We start from the raw sequence: 21094 nt of genomic DNA on the forward strand, positions 1-21094 counted from the left end.
CCAATCAAACATATTTTGTGACTTGATTTCATAGTAGAAAATACGAAAAAATAAAAAATAAATATAATTAAAATTATTAAGAAATCTATCCATTTTAAATTTATTTAATCTTTATATAATAAAGAGAAATAAATTTAAAAATATATATAAAAATAATTTATTAACTTTAAATTTATTTCTTATTTTTCTTTACTTTTCATCTTTTCTTTAGAAAACTATTAAAATGATTTACGAGTCCATCCCTAACTCCATTATCAGAGTTTATCCCGTTGTCTTTCCCTCACACATTAAGGTAATCACATCATACGGGAGTTAATTAAGTGATTATCAATTTTTACAAATTTAACAATTATTAATATAAGTGACAAATATATCTACTAATATAACAAAAATCATAAATAATTAATTGTTTACAAATTAAATGGACAAAAAATAAATAAATTGCAAACTCGTTATTTTTATACTGGTTCGATGCAAAATGACTTGTATTCACTCTCTTTAAGCTTCGACAGTATTGAAAGTTTCGTTAACAATGCTTTCAATCTAACACTTCAAGTTTATACTTGGAATTAGGGCTCAAATATTTTTTTACAACAATAAGACCTCAAAGTCAAATTCTTTGAACTATCTCTTTTAAATTATGTTTTTAATGAATCTTCTTAACTCTTGAGCTCCCGAAGTGATCTTATATTTAGTAATCCCCATAAAGTTACAATTGGCAGATAAATTAAGCCTACAAACTCCTAATTAAACTTAAATGAACACAAGATAAAATTATAATTGATGTGCACTAAATAAATACACCAATGTTATGAATCAAGATGTACTAAAGAGCATTCTTCTAATGAATGTTAATAAATATCTTGGATTGGTGTCAACCAGCATGTATGTTTGGTTGAATAGCTAGCTAGTTGTAGGATGTTTAACGTATGGGTGGGTGACTATTGGGGAACCGAAAGACACAACCAGTCAATCGCCTAGTGAATCGCTTTACTTGCCACAACTTATTACCTTAAGACCAAACTTCAAAAGTACATAAGATGCCTTTAGTCAACTATCCCTGGTCCTTACCTCATTTTGCTTCATTTTTTACCCTTTTTAAGGTTGAATAATAATGCCCTTGATATCACATATATTTGAAAATCTATTTAAGTTATAATAAATAAATAAATAAATAACCACACACACCTCAAGATTGTGTGATTTTCAAAACTTTTAGTATGGATACATCGAAATAATATTTTTCATAAAAAGTTCAAATTAGCTCTATCTATATTAATGTTATGAGAATTTATGAAAAATTTAAATACAAGTATGTCACCTTACAATCTTACATATAGACATCATAAAAGATAAGTTTGATAAGCAAACTTGATGCACACATTGATCTTCTTTGATATTGATGATTTCCACTCCACTCCTATGGGTGCATATCATCTATGTTCTAAGTTGACCTTCATGCCTTCGGGTATGAGCCAACTTATACATATTAAGTCAGCCACACTTATGAGCTTTGGGTTAACTTTGCATAAGAATCCTTCAAGTTACTAAAAAATATGCACTACCTTTACAACGACTCTAAAATCTTATAATCAATTTTGAACTAAAAGTGAAAAAACTTATTCAACATATGAAAAGTTAAAGAGTAAAAATTGTACAAAATTACCTAATTGCATAATATGAATGCACCAACAAGTAAACACCACCACCACTTCTAACCCTCTTATATACACAGACGAGTATGGATAAACTTTGCATTAGAATCCCTCAAGTTACTAGAAATATGGATTGCCACTTGGTATGGCTCTTAAAGGTTATAATCGATTTTGAACTAAAAGTGAAAAATCTTTTTCAAGTTGCGAAAGGTTAAGGTCAAAATTGCACTAAACTACCTAACTACATAATATGAATGCATCAACTTAAAAACACTAGCACTAGTTCTAAACCTCTTATAAATGTTTAGTACAACTTTCAATCGTTGCAAAAATAACTACTTATGTTTCTCATACAATAAACTAGCAAATTATTTAGCTTGGTTATTGATATGTGATGCAATAACCGTCTCAAAATAGGTAGGACAAATTACAAAATGAGTTAATAAAAACGTCTATAGTAGTAGACTACTCAAACAAAATACCAATAAACAATCTATTGGATTCAAACTAAGTTGAAACCTTGACTAGTAATTAGAGACAAGGGGCAACTTTGAGTATGAAAAGTAGGTTCATTCCAAACCTTCCCCCCCTCCTCATAGAAGAGTCGAGCTATGAAGAGCCCACGTTATTTAATTACTATGAAAATGCAAGTTTAAGAAAATGATGAAAATTGAAAGACTTGAAGACTTCCAAGCACAAGGTGACAAGTGTGTGGCAGTACTATATGAAAAAATAACCACCCACCATTATTACACACAAGTCGTGAAAAATAACTTATATTCTTCAAAGACTTTGAAGAAATAGATGTTGGAAGTACTATAAGGGTGTAAAAAAGTCATCATTAAGACCTCACCTAAAGGCACCCTAACCACAGACACCACCTTACCTCTATATTTGAAGACTTGTGACCTATAATAATAAATACAACGGTAGGTTGTTCAAGAATCATAATCTTCTAGGAAAAAGTTAGTGAATTATGAAATTGCCACAAAATAATATGAGAAAATATAAAGACAACTGATGAGAAAGCAAGTCTCGATGACTTGAAAAGGAGCATAGAAGCACAGATAAACCTCGCCTCCAAACCTCAAGTCATACCTAAAAAGGAGCTAGGAAAACTTGGCTTAATAGTCAACAACCATCAAAAATATTTTTTGGACAAGGAACAAAGTCAGACCTATACAAGTTACCTCATTTCCTACCAAATAAATTTTGCCCTTTCACACCCAATAATAAGCATATGTGCCAAGTTGCCACCGAGTCATAACCTAAAAAAGAAATTAGGATGTCATGGTCTTAAAAAAAATGAAGCTATAGGTGGTTGTTTGCCAATAAATTGTCTAAAGTACTAATGTTAAAATTATAACAATTATTAGGATAGTGATAAGTTTCATTTTTACACTATTGTAGTAATAAAAAAAACCCTAGACCACAATTACAAAGAATTTGTAAGTGCTTTATCATAATTCCAAATAAGAAAAATAGACAATTATTATGGCAATAAGAACTATGACTAATAATCCCTCCAAATTAATTACACTATCCAATTATAAAGGAAAAAATAGTATACCTTTATTTTACGTTTGATTCCATAAAAATACTAAAAAAAAGTAATATTTGGTTTGCTATGAAAAATATAAAATAAAATTAAATATAATTAAAATTAATTATTTTTTATACAAGAGGTGAAAAATAAGTTACATGTAAAAATAATTTATTAATTTTAATTTTTTTTATGTTCTTTTAAATTTTCAAAAATCAAACATAATATTATTAAAATCAAATAACATCTAAATAGAATAAGCATATAGCAACAATATTTGTAAGCGACGTTACAATAAAGTAAAAACCTTAATAATATCGCATTTAAGGATATATGTTATTGATAATAGTCACAAGTCCGTGTTATGTATCCATAGGAATCGTGGTGGGGCAAGATTACTATAAACTATTATTATAATTATCATTCTAATATGATAACATGAATTATTTTTGTATGATAATAAATATATTATAAAGTATTTTGAAAATGGTACGTCGAAGGTTAATTATTTTATATCTAAATATATTTTAAAGAAAAGTACAATTATCATAACCAATAATGCAATAATCCAACCGTTATTATAACCACTATTATTATTCTTATTATTTTTGGAATCCGTAGTTTCCTGGGTTTATTTTTTTAATTATTATTTTTGAAATATCTGATTAATTTTAGCATAATAACATTTTCGATAAGTTTTTTAATTTAATTTAATCTCCTAAGTGGGATCCACAACAAGATGGTACCCACCACATGTGCACTGACGTGGCACGGACGCGCTTTTTATTCAGCGTGCTTGACCCTGGAGAAACACCAAGACCTCCGCCTACTCTCCATTTTTTTCTGTCTGAAACTCCAATTTCATAAAGACCTTCCAATGAAACGCTGCGTTTAATCCTTCTCGTTCCATACTCGTCTTCGACCTCACAATATGGGTTGCTGTCTCAGCAAGAACGGCGATTCCAAAGCCAGTAGGATCGGACGGTGGAAATCCACAGGCATTGTTGCTCTGCGCGACTCTAAATTGAAGGCAAATCTCTATGTTTATTAGTTTTCATTGATTTGATGCGAAATTGGATTGTGGTGTATAGTCTGTTTGGTTCCCGAGAAAGCGTGGGAAAAGAAGGGAAATAACAAATTTGAAGTTTGGTTTTTTGTTTGTAGTGGCTTGGTTGCCAAGAACGAACAAGGTTAAATGCGAGGTTCAATTCTTTTATTTTATTTTGTTTTTTTTTTTCATGCTTTCTCAGAAACCAAACAGAGGGGCAGGGTTTTATTGGAATTTTGTTGAATGTGTTTTAGAAGGAAATAAGAAATTTGATTGATATAAATTACATGTTTCTTAGTTCGAACATTGGTATAGTGTCTGAGATAATGTATTGCATGATCAAACAATTCATTGATTACGTTGCTGCACCGCCTTCACCATCATCATATTCATCCTGGCCTTTTCAATCCGTGCTTGAATTTGCCATCTTTTACAAATACCCAGTTTCTCTCTTAATGTTAGTGTGTTGATATTGATACCAATATGTGTATGCCGCCAAATAATTTGATATTTCATTTTAATTCCAATTCTTGGTGAACTTGATCCTGAACTATGTGACTGTTTCGTTTTGACACATAGTTTAGGTTCAAGAGCGGGTCTACTGGGATTAGGTTACCTAATTTGGACTATTGAGTTGGATGACAAGTATGTTGCATAACAAATGGGATCAAGTTAATTGATTAATAAATCTTCATTTTTTTGCTGGTGGCTAAGTTCTTTCTCATGAATATTTGTGTGCAATATGGAGTCAAACTAGGATTTGATTTGTAAGGACTTGCTCCCAATCATGTAGATATTGTCTACTTTGGGCCTAAAGGGCCCTCATAGATTTAAAACGTGTCTTCAAGGTTAAGAGGAGTCGATACATATATAGCTCCAAAAACTTTCAACCTATCTGATATGGATATTACAAATTTGTATACCCAACCTGAATCAACATATTTTTTTGTTTTATGCCCTGTAACTCTTTCTTAGCCAGACTTGGACAGAATAGCAGAGAAGTATAAGTATTAGTAGCATAGCAAAAATGCGTTCCTTTTCTCCCATGCCTTTCTTTGTTCATGGTTTGATACTTTGATGTCCTAGGCATGGAGGAACTACGCCAATTTGTAATATCCCACATCGGATAGGGGAAAAAGTTATTGAGATTATATATGTATGGACTCCTTTTAACCTTAAAGATGCATTTTAAATCCACAAGGGCCCCTTGAGCCCAAAACGAATAATATTTGCACAATTGGGAGTGTGTTGTTGCATGAAGTGTAGATAATGTCTTTGTTGGAGGGTTAAGGGTTGGCTTTTGGTTATTTTAGATTTTGTTGCTTGACTTGTTGACATTTCTTGAAAAATTAAGGGAGCTGAAATGGAAAATGTTTAACATAGTGTGATGACGTGCTCTACCAGTCGATGGGGCCTCTGTTGACAGCAGCTTTGGGTTGCTTCTGTGGCTTCCCACATGCATAGTCAAATGAGCTGTTTGATTTTTCTGTGAAGTGACAAAACAATGGCAATAAAATTTCCATTGAAATAATTATGCACAATATCAATTTTTGTTTGTCTTCTATATTTTCCCTTTTTGATCAGATTATCATATACTTTCCATTTAAACCAAGATCATCATCTGCCAACTCATGCCACTGAAAGACACCACTCCTCTTACAACTTATTAAAATAGGGCAAAAATGTAATCTGCTTTACCTTGCCTCCCCCATCTTCTACTTTTCATGAGACTGTGGGTCTCAACATGTATTTAATTTAGGTTCTAGGACATGTATAGGGCAGCACATTGTTGGAAGTTTTCCGCTAGACTTTCAAACAGGTACTTCCTGAGATTTACTTTGTTACAATAGTTCCATTTATCCCTCTTCCGTACACTTTTTATGTTGCCAATTTGGATAAGATATGTTAGAAATGGTTCTGAACTCATGGTGGATAGTATTGTTACATATCCTATTATACTGCACCACCGTATACCGAGTAGACACACTTTCTGTAGCAAATAAATGAGGAATACTACAAGATGCTTAGCATAATGAATTGGAAATTTTCAATATGGTAAAGACTCTGATTCTCGAAATTGGATGCTATAAGATGGTCTGAGAATTACAAAGATTCAAATGTATTAATAGAGTGAATTTGCATGACAGCTACTCCTGGGCTGTCTGATGGAAGCTTTTCATGGGAACAGTAAATACACACACAAACGCATAAGCTTTTATATACTGAGGACCTGCTTTTTTGTTGAACAGGCATTTCCAGATGAAGTTCTTGATCTGGATACATCTGTCCGCACTCTTGATTTAACACACAACAGGCTAGGTAATGTATTTTTGTTTCTGAAGCATCTGAGTGTTTCTATCGTAAAATATTAATTTATTCTTATTAATCTCAGTGGCAATGTATTTGGCAAGAATAGTGTAATAAGGTGGTCATGGAAGTGTCTCTTGAAATGGTCTGTTTTTGTGAGGAAGATTATAATTTTTTGCAAAGTTGGAGCTATAATTGTAACTTATATGAGTAATAAATTAAACATTGCTGTTTTCCTTTTTACTTGTTCTGATGTAGTCTAGTACTGGCTGTTACTTATATTAGCAGTGTACAGTTCACAAACAGCTGATATCAGGATATTGCCAAACCTGCTCAAGTGAAATTGCTCTTTATAGGAAGGACTGGACCCTGAATTTTTCCTTGGGTAGGACATTTTACATATGGAGCAAACAAAGGTATAAATGATTATTTATAGGTTAGAATACCATGACAAGTATATGGAGAAGAATCATGTTTTGTGGTACACATCAGCAAGCAACCAGTTTAGAAGAAAACTGTCATAGAAAAAACTAAAGGAAAAATATAATTCAAAAAACAGATTTTTTGTTTTTTGTTCAACTTCCAGTTAAGACAGATAATAAACAGAAAAAGGAAAGGACATCTTCATCACCACTATGGATTTCTCTGGTTCGAATACTCATTCTAAAACGAAACAGTTTTTGTCAAATTTTTTAGCTGGTGATTCACAACATAAAGCATAGCATCTCCTGTCTCTTGATTTCTTCTTCTCTTGGTTTAAATTTCCAACTGAGATATGAAGACTGTTACTTTCTTTCTGTTTTAGATTTGCACTAATTCCAATTGAGATGAATCCTTCATTAGAATTTGTTTGGGGAAGCCTATGCGTGGAAAATCAACATCATCCAAAAAAAGGGAAAACTCCTCTGTTTTTTTTTTTTGTTTTTTTTATTGGAAACAAGAAATATATTAGAAAAAAAAAAAAGAAACTATAAAATTGATGTAACAGGCATATTCAAATACTTTTCCTGAAAATTGATGTAACTATAAAAGCATACATAGTATCAGTGGTGCCAAAGCACAACTGTCTTACATTTGTGAGTTGTTTAGTTATTTTTATTGTTTTGAATCAGAGGGCCCATGATTACATACAAGAAAAAAAGAAACCTTTAGAGGTGGGCAAAACTGTCTCTAAAAGTGGATCTAAGTGGTGTTAAACTTTTCCTGTCTTTATTGGTGACTGATGTTGCTTTCAACAACTGCTGCCAAACCTGTCATATTGTAAAGCCGATATTTGTTTTTGAATCTTTAATTTTGGTTTCTGCAGTTGACATTCCTATGGAGATCAGCAAATTGATTAACATGCAGCGCCTGGTAAGAATCGCTGGTATTGAATTGTTTGCATATGTGGTAGTTCTATATTAGAACATATGCCATAAAGATAACAATGATGTCCATTTTTTCTGTATGTAAATATTATAGGACCGGTTTGGTGATAGAAAAAACTGTTCTTTTGTTTTTTTTACTGTGAAAAAAGTTGATGCAGAAACATGTTTAGTAGGGTGTTTTTGCAAGCTGATTTCAAGAAAATTTCCTGAAAATTGGCTATTTTCAAGTAATTCAAATTGTTGTTTTGTGAGTTTTAAAAAGTTCAAGCACTTTAACAACTGAAAATGAAAAGTTTCTGAATATGTTTGCCATTTTCATTTTATGAAATAGAATTTTAGAACATCATTTTCATTTTTGTACCGATGGGTCCTTACTCTCTCAAATTCCATATTTTGGTATTAAATACCAAATGATGACATGTTTTGAGTTAACACATTAGATTCTATAGATTTAAGGAGATATAAAAGTAATTAGAGGTTTAATTTAAATAGAAAACCTAAATGCTGCCATGATCTGTTACTAAACTACATAGACAAAGTAGGTAATATCTACACAGGACAATGAGTCACGACACCAAAGAAGTTCATTTCTAAAACATGATAGATTGGGGCTAGGAAATGCTATTCAGTGATGACCCTGGTTCACCTATTGTTGTTGTAAATTGTTGAATTGTTCCGAGGATTTCTATATGTTTCTTAAAATTTTCATCAAAAAACTAGTGCAATTCTGTTTAACTTAGTAATTCCCATTTTTAACTAAGATCCTCAAATATCGGAACAACTGAATTATTGCCTTTATTGGCAAGTTTCCAGTTGATCTTTTTTTCATTCATTATTTTCACGCTCTCAAATTCATACTCTGGTTTTGGAATTATTCTGGTATTTTTATGACTGGCTTCCTTGACTGAATCATTCCAATGCTGAATAAATCTTGTATCTTGAATCTGTCATTATATCCTAGAAGATCTCATTAGGTTATTACTTTTATAAAACTTCTTCTAGACTTTTTACTTAAGTGGCTTATTTAACTGTCAAGAACAGTAACCATACCTCACTACATCTCATTGGTTCATCCTTCTTTTGACATAGAACTTTTGCTTATTAGTTTGACTTATTGTTTTATGGCACCTTATGCCCGGCTTTGCATTGTGGCTGTGACCATGAAGAAAGGTTTTTTTTTTTTTTTTTAATTTATACCTCAGACATATATTGACTTTCTCATTTGGATATTGGTAATCATCATGGATATTTTGATTGAGTTGTAGTTTCATATGACTCCACCAAGATAACATAGACTTGAATGCCTGTGACAATGACTCTTTCTTTTCAGATTCTAGCTGATAATCTAATTGAGCGACTCCCAATGAATCTGGGGAAACTTCAATCTCTGAAAGTTATGACACTTGATGGGAATCAAGTTACTACTCTGCCTGATGAATGTAATTTTCTTTAATTATTACGAGATATAATATTTGCCTTAGTTTATTTTAGTCTTTATCTTCCTCTGAAAACTTTATAAAAGCATTATCTCTTCCTAATCAAATATACATTTCCTGTTTACAGTGGGCATGCTGGTAAGGCTAGAGCGTCTATCCATCTCAGGGAATTTGTTAACATGCTTACCTGAGACTATAGGGAGCTTGCGCAATGTGAGTAATGGCATCTCATGATTCATGAACTAGGAATTTGACTTTCCTGCAGCCTGCATGATTTTAGTTGTCTAACACATTATCTGTGTTTATGTTGGGGTCTAGTTATCAGTAACAGTGTGATTATTAAATTGACTCTGACCTGACATATATATTTTTTAAAATTTTTATAGGGATTGAATATTTATTTTATTAAATTTGCAAAACTTAACGAGTGTATATCTTTTACCTTCTTTATTTGTTTCCTTTTTGGGTGGCAGTTCAAGAGGAGTGGTTATGGGTGATCCTGAATGTTTACACCTTTGCCTTTAATGTTCATGCCTGTTGGGTTTATATTTATATTTTTTTCAGAAAAGAATATTTCAACTGCCTAACTTTCACTCCCATGGACTTGTTTTTCCTGCAACTCAATGATTCTTGAGTTGATCATTGCGATGCTTTTGCACTGGGGATTTCTTCTCAAAAGGAGAGTTATTGTTTTTTTAATAGCTTAGGTGGGTGAGGTAGTGGCTTTGATTATTTAATTGATCTAACAAATGCAAATGTGCAGTAGCAACACCTGTTGAACAGAAACATGTGCATGAAGAAACCGACTTAAAATTCTTTCATAAGTACTATGATTTTTTTCAAACTTTCAGTATATTTCATCAAATTCAGGACTTAATGTGGGTTGTTTGACAATGCAGTTGTTGCTGTTAAATGTGTCAAATAACAAATTAAAGTGTCTTCCAGAATCAGTTGGTAGTTGCTTCTCTCTAGAAGAATTACAAGCGAATGGTATGTTCAAACCTTCGCTTTTTTATTCTAAATCTTGCTGTCAATCAATTCCTATTTTTCTACTTTTGCAGCATCTATTGCTTGGTCTAGGACATTAAGAAGATGTCTGAGGTTCAAGCATGTAAAATTTTTGGAAATCGCTATATTATCAAATTGATAATATCCATTTACATGTTAGTTTTTTTATTCATGAATCATTTGACAAGTGAATCTCCTTGTTTACTTGACATTGTAACCTAATTTATCTTTAAAATTTCATTGCTTACTTTTTTTTTTTGCCGTTTCACAAGCTTCACTACTTTTTCTTCAATCCCTATGGTGCATGTCATATTTTCCCAGGATATCTTATATTGAGTTGCTTAATAAATGCAGGCAGCACATGCGATTATTTATGTATATACAGAAAAAAAGTAATTTTATTTGATTTCTTTCTTTGCCTAGTAACTTTTTAGTTTGGTAACTGGACCCCACTCTTTCTGGTTTGGGATTTCAAACTTCTTGAACATTTGGATCCAAAATTGATTGCTTCTCTATTTTGAGAACTTTATTGTTTTTGTGTTTGTGTCTATAACAAGCCCGAATACATTCTTCAAATTCAGTGATTTATTACAAGGGCATAAGATTAATATATTAATTCTTCTTTTAGTGATCATACAACTTCTAGTAACTTTTAATTATATGTTTAAGGATTTGTGTAGTTGGTTATAAACTAGAGTGTCATCATAGTGGATGGAAGCTGGAAGAGTTATTGGTATGGTTTTGCATTCTACACTGAATACGTCATCTTCTTTTATTCCTTGGTTGTGTTCCAAGAATTTTTAGTGAACTGGCTTATTTGTCTCTGCTGAGGTGCTGTGCTTGCATATTTTTACCCTTTCATTTGTTGTCTACAGTTTCATGATTCTGGATTGCCTTTGCAGATAATTCTATTGAAGATATTCCCGCATCATTTTGCAATCTCATTCATCTAAAATCACTCTGCTTCAATAATAATAACATTAACCAGGTATGTACTGTACAGTTAAAATTTTATTTATCTTCTTTAATCATATATGTGATAGAAACTATGATTGGTTGTGAGCTTCATGCATTATATTTATTTTGCTTCTGTTTCTTTCATCTCCATATCTTATGAAGGGCTTATCCTTTTTTTTGTTCCCTTTAAATAGACTCCATCACAGACAACTTAGTATGTCTGTGCTGGCTGAACAGGGACATGGCTGTTAGGAGGTAACCTTTTCTTTTTTTTCCTTTTACTATGTTACTGATTTTTATTTTATTTATTTATTTTTGGTGGCAAAACACGTAAATTTTACTTTAGGTTTGAACATCAGAAGTACCAAAAATTGGTTAATTTCTGTGTGATTGTTGTAGTAATTACTGTTGATTCTGAACTAATTTATTGAAGAGATATCCTATCAATTCCCTCTATTTTCTCTCTTCCTTTTTATTGCTGCCATGCTGTCTCTCCCCTTGATTTAATGGACATGGATCTCCTCAATTACTTGGTATATTCTTTTTACATCGGCTTAATTTCATCCACCTTTCGTGAGGTTTCAGTTAAATATGCCTAACCCCCATTGCTTTGAAATTTTATCAAATACCTCCCCTATCCTTTTCATTTATTATTTTAACTCACCTCTCATCTCCTCCCTATTCTTTTCATTTATTATTTTCACTTACCTCTCATCTTCTCCCTATTCATTTCATTTATTATTTTCACTTACCCCACGTCTCACTCAAAATAAGCAAGGTATTTGATGAAATTTCAAACCAATGGGAGTCAAGTGTATTTAGCCAAAACCTGAGGGGAGGTGAGTGACTTTAACCCTTTTACATCTTGTTAATCTCTCTACCTAAAAAATGTTCTATTTCAACATTCATAGAAACAAATACAATAGTTTTCTAATTATAATTTGAGAAAACTTGTGAATCATTCATAGGGAGGCTTCAGAATTTGGGTTCAAAACTATTGTTTGTCCAATTAAAGCTAATGAATTAGAGGGACAGAAAATATTATTGGAATAGAGCTGGTAGGATTGGATATTGGCAAATGTCAAGTTTTCTCCCTAAACTGTAACGTTCTGACTTCCATTTCTGAAATTGAGCTTCAGTTTTTCATCTTCAAACGATGTGTGGTTAGGAACTTACCTTTAAAGGACTAGAGGGGCAAAATTGGACATCTTTCTACCTAAACAAACTTGGACATTTTTCCACTAGTGTGAGATTTTGTTTATTTTATTAAAATTTGATTCCTAAAATACAAGATTTCAGGTTCTTTTACCTATTAAGGAAGCATTACATCTTTGGAGATGTTTCTATCTGCTGCACTGGATAACTCTTCTAGAAAAATGTTGACTGCTGATTGCTTGCCTCATTTCTTAGCTCGTGTGATTGTAGGCCTTCCAAAGAAATTTTCTCTCTTTTCATGTTCACTACAATTTGACTGGAGATGCAAGCAGCCTTCCTTGATTGTCTTTGGAAAAATGTGTTATGTTGCTTAATATGTTTTCTGACGTGGTGATTTGAAGATAGATATTCAAAGGTGGTTGAGAGTCATAGGAAATCATTTTTCAGTGTCTACTCAGAAGGGAACAAATCAAAAGCTGTTCACTTTGAACTTTGTCATATTTTGCTAGAATTTTATCTTAAACCACATGTAAGTGGAAGTGATTGGTCTTGTCGCAAGGTTCACAACATTCTAATAATGCTTTCCTTTATGATAGCAGAAAAGAATGCCTTAAATGTTCCTCTTGGATAAAGAAGTTGGTACTGTTCTTGTAGGGTTGCAACTTGCTCGTCCTTGTCTTTTAATGTGCACTTGAACATTGCTCATTAATACTCCAAAAAAAATATTTCTAAGAGGTGCTGACAATGATGAAATGTGTACGAATCCTTTCCCTATCTTTTAAACTAAATAAAACCTGTGAGACAGTTCTGCCAATAAAGTTAGTTTGGAATATAACAAAGAATGCAAGCCTCTTTGTCAAATGGTTCTACAGTTTTTGACTCTGAGGTGGTCTGGATCTAATTTGGCTAGGCAGGTTTGGTCCCTTCAGTGCCATGTCAAATCAGTTTCTTTAATTGAGAGGTTGTGTTGGATAAATACTTATAGCAGATCAACTTATAAAAGGGGGGTGATCTTTTGTTAATTGCTGTTGTTACCATGATTGGGATAAGGAATTAGTTAACCATCTCCTCATTTGTTTTTTTAACAAGCAAACAGATAATCTATTAAGAGGCCAATGAAAAGGGGGCGCATCCTATGTATACAGGAAGTCTACACAAAAAACAAAACAAAGAATACCAACAGGTATCCAAGACTATCTATGAAGGCCATCATCGAGAAATTTCCTATTTATAACAATAGAGGGATTTAATGAAGCTCTCCTTTAACTGCTGATCTGCAAGCTTTTCTCCATTAAAGATCTTGCGGTTTTGCATTTTCCATATACACCTGAACCAACATAGGGGTGTCATTTGCCAAACATGGCCACTCTTCTTATCTAAACCCTTAAACTTCCACTCAAGGAGCAGGTTCCTCACTGTAACTGGAAACACTCTTTTCTTACAAAAAATTGATAAAAGAAATGCCCATAACACCTTTGTCCTTGCCCAATGAATCAAATTGTGATCAGTAAACTCTTTGCTCTCTTTGCAAAGACCACATCTATTAACCATTGTCCACCCCTCTTCATTAACATGCCTATGCTTGAGATATTCCCTCATACCCTCAGTGAAAAACATGATCTCAAAGGAGCATGGGAACCCAAAATTTCTTTGGGTGGGAAGTCCACTCTAGATTCAACACACAATGAACTGTAGTACAACTTTATGTTGAAGATTCCCTTTCTATCCTCCTTCCAAACTAAGACATCCCCCCCTTGCACTTTCGCCAAATAAATAAGCTCCAAAAATTTAGGATAATCCCTTAATTTCCCAATTATGGAAGGGCCTTCTGAAATGCACCAGTCATAGGCCTCTACTAGTTCTGCTTTCCTACTTGTTAGCAATAGTATTATTCTTATGAGAAGCTAGTCTGAACAATCGAGGAAATGCTTCTTTTAGATAGATCTCCTTTACCCACCTATCCAATTTGTCTACCATTTCTAACCCAAATGGTTATCCTATTACTGAATTCCTCCCAACCTTTTCTTATATCTTTCCATAGATTCATACAAAGTCTCCCTCACCTAATAACTGTTCTAGCTCCGAATCAGTTCCCTGAACTTTCCTTGGATGATCTTCCTCCACAAGCACTCTCACTTAAGGGTAAACCTCCATAGCCATTTGCCAAGCAAAGCTAGGTTAAGGACCTTTAATCTTCTAATAACCAAACCTCCCAAATTCTTATCCTTCCAAACCTTAGACCAACTCACTAAATGCATCTTATTGGCTTCCCAAAGATTTCCTCAAAAATATCTCTCTAAATCCTTTCTAATCTGATCCTCACTTTCTTGATCATTACAAGAAGGGACATAAAATAAATTGGTAAGTTTGAAAGAGTGCTCTTTAAAAGAACTAATCTTCCTTCTTTTAACAAATACTATTTTTTCCTAGAAGCCAATCTTCTATTGAACCTTTTTTCAATACCACCCCATGCAACACAAGACTTATAAGGTGCTCCCAAGGTAAAACCAAGATAAAACGAGGGAAACCTCCCAGCCTTACACCCAAATAAAGATTTGCCAGTCTACCCACATCCTCCACTTCCCCTACTAAATGAGTTTACTTTGAATGAGTTCACTTTTTTTCAAGTTTATTTTCAGGTCTTTCACATCCTCAAGGCCTATTACAATACACCTCTAGTATCTTAGTTGATCCAAATTGGCCTTGCAAAAAAAGAAGAGTATCATCTGCAAACGAGAGATGAGATACTTGGAAACCTTCACCTCTTTTACCCCTGACCTTGAAGCCATGAATGAACCCTCCCTTTGTAGCCATCGAGATCATACAATTTGAAGCTTCCATGACAATCACAAAAAGATAGGGTGAGAGAGGATCACCCTACCTCAAGCCTTTAGATGTGTGAAAGAACTCTATAAGGGAACCATTCACTAAGATTGACATCCTAATAGTGGAAATGCAAAAATGAATCTATTTTCTCCATTTTAAGCTAAACCCCATCTTTTCCATCACTGAAAGGAGAAAGTTCCAATCAACATGGTTGTAAGTCTTTCATATATCCAACTTGCTAACTAAGCCAGCCCTAGAGCTTCTCTTCCTTGAGCAATCAATCTCAGTTGCAATTAAGGTTGCATCAAGAATCTGTTTACCCCTTACAAAGACATTTTGGAATTCTAACACCACCTTCCAAACTATCCTCTTTAGCCTTTTTGCTAGAAGCTGATAGGGACTGTCTACTAGGTTAATTAGCCTAAAATCCTTAATTTCTTTCGCCCCTCCCTTGTTAGGAATAAGAGCAAGAAAGTAGCATTGAAGTTGTGAACAAAGAAATCCTACGAGTAAAATTCCTTGAAAACCTGCATCACCTTCCCACCCACCATAGGCCAACAAAATTTCCTAAGACTAATGAAAAGCCATCTAGCCCTAGCGCTTTGTCACCATTCAAATCAGAGAGGGCAGATAACACCTCATCCTCGAAGAAAAGCCCCTCTAAAAGATCTTTATCTAAAGCTTCAATACCCTTGAAGAGATCTACTGCCAGATCCGGTCTCTTTACTTGAGAATTTTCAAACACCGACTTAAAATAAGTAGCAATACCACCATTGAGCTCCTCCTTGTCTTCCATCCTAATCCCATTATCTTTAAGACTACTGATGAGATTGTCATCCCAATGAGCATCAACCACGTGATAAAAGAATTTTGTGTTCTCATCGCCTACCTTTAACTACATAGTCCTAGATTTCTGCCTCTTAAGAGATTTCTTCTAGAATGGCTAGGTGGTCATACTCATCCATAGTAAGCCTCTAGCTCCTCCTATCTTCTTCTGAGAAGGATTTGACCCCTTTCAATATTGTCCCAATATTGTCTCCAAAGTAGCTTCTTTCTTAGCTGAAACATTTCCGAACACTTCTCTATTCCATTCCTTGAGGTCTTTTTTTAAGGCCTGCATCTTGTCGAAAAGCACAATACTTGTACTGCCCTTGAACTCATACTCTTGTCACCACTCCTCGATCAAATCCCTGAGTCCTTCCACCTTTAGCCACATATTTTCAAAACGGAATGGAGTATTGCTTTCCTTTCTCCTCCATACACCAAGAAAATAGGAGAATGGTCGAAAACTGGCCTTGGCAACGGTTGCTAACTTCACCTAAAAAATGCTCCTCCAAATTGTTAAAGGATAGAAAGCTGTCTAACCGAGCCTTGAAAGAGCCGTCCTTCCCCCCACACCAAGTGAAAACGCCACCTCCTAGAGGTGGATCCACATCAAACTTATCTATGAAACCAGAGAACTCCCTTATCACTGAAGACATCCAACTACAATTCTTTTTTCAATTGGAAAGTACACCACATTGAAGCCACCTCCTTAGCACCAAGGATCATTTCAAAGCCCTCTAATTGAGGCCAACTCCTCCCACATCTCCCTTCTTCCATTCCTTTAAGGGGCCATAGATCCCTGAAAACACCCAGGTAAAACCATCTACACAATTTTTGACATGAACAAAAATGGAAAAGGAACCCATTTTCTTGTTCAACTGGTCCAAGACCCCAGAGTCCCACATTTCCCGTTGTCCCCTTATCAACCAGAGAAGCCCATTTCAGGTTCCTTTTCACCCCCAAGCTTCTCACAACCTTGACAGTCATGTTGCTTAGTTTGGTTTCCTGAAAACAAAAAATTTGATTACCTTCCTTTTGTCTGGGTATTGCATTCCTCTCAAATTCCAAGATAGAATATGCAACTTCATTGAGAAACTGAAATCAAAACTGATACCACCCCTATCTGATTCTCTGCACGACTTCCCCTCATAATTAATGGAGCTGAACAGTTTTCTAATTTCTTTGTCCCTTCTTCGGTTTGTGGAGTTTGTTATTTTTTCTGTTTGGGATTTATCAGGTACTTCCAATGTCTTTGAAGGAATGCTGGGATGGAATAGGAGAATGGTACAGAAGAGTCCAAGGAGCTTGTGGAGGCTTGCTCCTTTATGTGTGATTTGGTGCATTAGAAAGAGTGAAATAGAAGAAGTTTCAGGGGTAGGGAAAGTTTTATAATGATTATGAAAAGTACCTTTTAAACATATTGTTTCTTGGTCTTCAGTCTCTTTGGATTTGCATTTGGGTTCTCCTTAGATTTTATTGACTGTTAGATACCAGGTACAGTTTGTAGTCATTTTCTTCTTGGCATGCTCTATATCTGCCTTGTGTCCTTTGGTTGCATCCCCTTTTCTATTAGGTGCCTCTATAAATATATTTTTGTTTGCCTAATACAGCAAATGAATGAATTCTTTCCATTTTTTCTTTAAATTTCTAGTTCCTTTTTTTTTATCCTTTGGACCTGGTTCATTAAGAATCCATTGCAAGATCTATTTCTTCTTTCATTGCTCTTTCAAGGATTAGAAAATTTATCAAAGATTTTTAATTTCATTTAGAGATTAATCAGTAAAAACACAACATGACTGGCTGGCACATAATTCTAAAAATTAAGACTCATTCTTTATGTTTGCATTTTTGGGATATCTTTTGGGTACATGGCAGAGGCTCAAGGACTCTGTGCTTGTCAATTCACACAGAGCAACTCATCATATACACCTGATACAAATTCATTGCAAAATCCTTTTCACTTTCCTCTGTGCATGTGTGTTTTGCATTTGTGTCATTTAATGTAGACACTTGATACAAATTTATTGCAAAGTCCATTTTTCTTTCTTCTTTGTATGTGTTTCTGCATGTGTGTCTGTGAATCATAGGTAAGCAGCATTGATCTATCTTTTTTTTTATTTATCAGAAACAAACAAATGTATGAATAGAAAAACAAAAGAAGGATGAGGGGTCCTCCTCATGCAAAACAAATCTGATCAAAAGTAACTAAACAAACCTCCGCAAAACAAAGAAGGCTATACAAAAAGAACAAAAAAGCCTATACAGGTAACCCAACAGCAGCCCCTATAACCCAACCCTAATGTGTACAAATCAAGAGCCAGCTAATCTGAATTACAGGACTTCAAACAGCAGCATTAATCTATCGAGAGCCATTAACCCAACAGCAGCATTAATCTATGTGTATCCTTCCAAGTTCTTAACTCCATCCTGGGACTTCAAATGACCATTTTTATTGCCTGTAGTTTTGGTTGCTGAATGATGTATTGAAAATCACCTGGGACATGATTATGGTTGCTGTTCCCATATCTTATTTTTTTACTTGTCCATGTGTGGTTGCAATCATTTGTTTGTGCCTTGCCCAAGCTACTCTGGATGGCAACTGTCTCACTGCTTGATGATTTTATCCTTTCAGAGCTATATCTTCAACCTCTTTTTAGAATTGTAGTTGTACATCATATTTCACAAGTATAATCACACAAAAGGACATGCCGGAGCATATATTGAAATTGTAGCTTCTATTGCTGGACAGATACCTCCAAATCTGTTGAAGGACTGTAAAGCCCTGCAGAATATTTCCCTGCACGACAATCCCATTTCAATGGATCAATTCCAACAGGCAACTCACTATCATTTTATCTATTTTTTGATGGATCTTCTAAAGTATCAACATCACATAAATTTGGCATTTTCACTTTAATAAAATTTTACCGAAATCCAATTTCAGATGGAAGGATTCCAAGCATTTGAAGCTCGGAGGAAAAAGAAGTTTGACAAGCAAATTGATTCAAATGTGATGATCAGTTCCAAAGGCCTTGATGAGGGTGTGGATCAATGAAACTTCTGAATTGGCATTCCCTATAACAGTAAGTTCCTCTCCACATTTTCAACCAGGTTAATTCCCCTCACCAGTGGAGTTATTTTTTGAAACCTGAATTATTCTTGGGGCTCAGCTTGAAAATTTTCCTTTCTTTTCATTTTTAAAATATTTTTTATTGTTGAATTTTGGCTTTCGGTGTTGAGAAGGAGGTGGGCTTTGGTGGGTGACTGGGGTGGGTGGTGAGGTGAGAGAAGGTGAGTTTTGGTGGTATTTTCCCCAAGTATTATCAAGTGAATATATTGAACCAACTTCAAGGAAATATGCTCATACATTACTAATTTAATTCAACTAATCTTATAGCCTGGTTGAGTCTTTTATTTTTATTCTTAATTTTAATAGAAGGATGTTTTCAAATATCTTTACAAATCCTGCACACATTAAAAAACTTCTGAAGCACCTCTCTATGGTTTTAGCTTTGGCCTCCTCATCAACTAAAACTATATGATGTCAGTAAACAAAGATGTACTAGGCATTGGTATCTCTTCCATTGATGCAATATGCTAGATAATTCCTTTAGTTCGAATCATTCAGGCTGTATATGCAAATATCTAAAATGTATGAGCACAAACAAGAAATTTGTTGTATGTAATTGACCACATATGTCAACTTACACATACAACCAACACATTTCACATTTCTCCAAAACAAGAAATTTATTGTATGTAATTGACAGCATAGGTCAACTTACATGTACAAACAATACACATTTCACATTTCTCCTATCATTATGGAAGTTTTTAAATCCGATGGTCCAATGATGTAGTTTGATTCTCACTTATCCTCTTTTTGCGAGGGACCTGAAATCTACTAGATAGATTTTCCATGCCATTGCACAGTTAGCCTGTGATAAGGGTCTACCATAATTTAGTTTTTTCTTTCTATTAGCATTCCTTTTCCTCATCTCTCTGTGATAATTGCTTACCCTGCTCTTTCTCTCTCTCTCTCTCTCTCTTTCTCTGTCTTCCAACTTTTGACCTCAGGACTAAAATGACCAGAATGGGGGCCATTTAAACGTGAGGAAAGTGTGTTGTGTCTGAGCAGCTTCAAATCCCATTTAGCTTTGTCCGCAGCTGGGGATAGATCATCTTCAGCATCCATGAGTCACTTGTTACATATGGAATAAAACTTTACCCAAACTCAGTTCTGTGGTGATGTACATGATGGATAGTTTGGTAGTAGATTTTTCTGTGGTTTGCAGGTTTGTATAGAAAACAACTGGTTAAAACCAATTAGAAGATAATACCTCTGACCTCAGATTTTTTTGGCTCTTAAGACAGATGCTAAACTGTAAATTGGGCTACCGGTTTTCCAAATCCTATTGGGTTTATGATATGAGTTCTGGTGATAAGACCCCCAATTTCCTTTTGAGGGCGAAAAATGCAAGTTCATATGCACGCCTTTTCGTTTCGAAACCTATTTCTTAGCCAATTGGGTTGCCTGCTCCTCATATGTATGCATCTGATTATCATTATCTGATCAAGTATTTCTCATCTTAGCTAAAACCCTGAAACTTATTATAGTAGAAGTATAAACGGTAGCCTTTTAGTACCCTTTTTATCTTCTCGCTATTTATATCTTTAATTTCTTTTGCTCAAAATTCAAGAGTTACTGTTTTTCAAACTTAAAACATGTTTAGGAAGTTAAATCATTTCATGACGTTAGGGTGGGACACAACATTTTAAGAATCATTAGGTTATGTGTCAGTGTTAACTCATCCAATCATAAAGACACCGTGTGTATAAAATTTATATACAAGTAAAATTTAATTTAATTATAAAAAAATTTGTATGAAATTTAAAAATTAATATAATACCATTGTTAAAAAATGATGCCATCACAAACCCAGGCGGATGAAACTCTGTTTCTGTTG

The 21094-nt window shown here is 34.1% G+C and overlaps 1 protein-coding gene across 1 annotated transcript; it reads left to right on the forward strand.

The window, feature by feature from the left end:
• The first annotated feature begins 4019 nt into the window (after positions 1–4019).
• Positions 4020–20636, forward strand: LOC117904829 (plant intracellular Ras-group-related LRR protein 7). Its single transcript, XM_034817600.1, has 10 exons — positions 4020–4228; positions 6496–6565; positions 7860–7906; positions 9251–9359; positions 9484–9569; positions 10256–10346; positions 11267–11352; positions 18877–18963; positions 19072–19210; positions 20205–20636. Exons 1-9 carry the CDS (start codon positions 4130–4132, stop codon positions 19180–19182), a joined length of 786 nt encoding a protein of 261 aa, XP_034673491.1. The 5' UTR covers positions 4020–4129; the 3' UTR covers positions 19183–19210; positions 20205–20636.
• The last annotated feature ends 458 nt before the right edge of the window (positions 20637–21094 follow it).

Source organism: Vitis riparia, chromosome 17 (assembly GCF_004353265.1).
Source record: "Vitis riparia cultivar Riparia Gloire de Montpellier isolate 1030 chromosome 17, EGFV_Vit.rip_1.0, whole genome shotgun sequence".
NCBI classification, from domain to species: Eukaryota; Viridiplantae; Streptophyta; class Magnoliopsida; order Vitales; family Vitaceae; genus Vitis; species Vitis riparia.

What these genes read in the sequence shown, in the direction of transcription:
- LOC117904829 (XM_034817600.1), top strand. Translation starts at nt 4,130, where the DNA reads ATGGGTTGCTGTCTCAGCAAGAACGGCGATTCCAAAGCCAGTAGGATC. An exon ending in TACTACTCTGCCTGATGAAT is followed by an intron (nt 9,360 to 9,483) that starts GTAATTTTCTTT and finishes TCCTGTTTACAG; the next exon opens with TGGGCATGCTGGTAAGGCTA. An exon ending in CAATGGATCAATTCCAACAG is followed by an intron (nt 18,964 to 19,071) that starts GCAACTCACTAT and finishes ATCCAATTTCAG; the next exon opens with ATGGAAGGATTCCAAGCATT.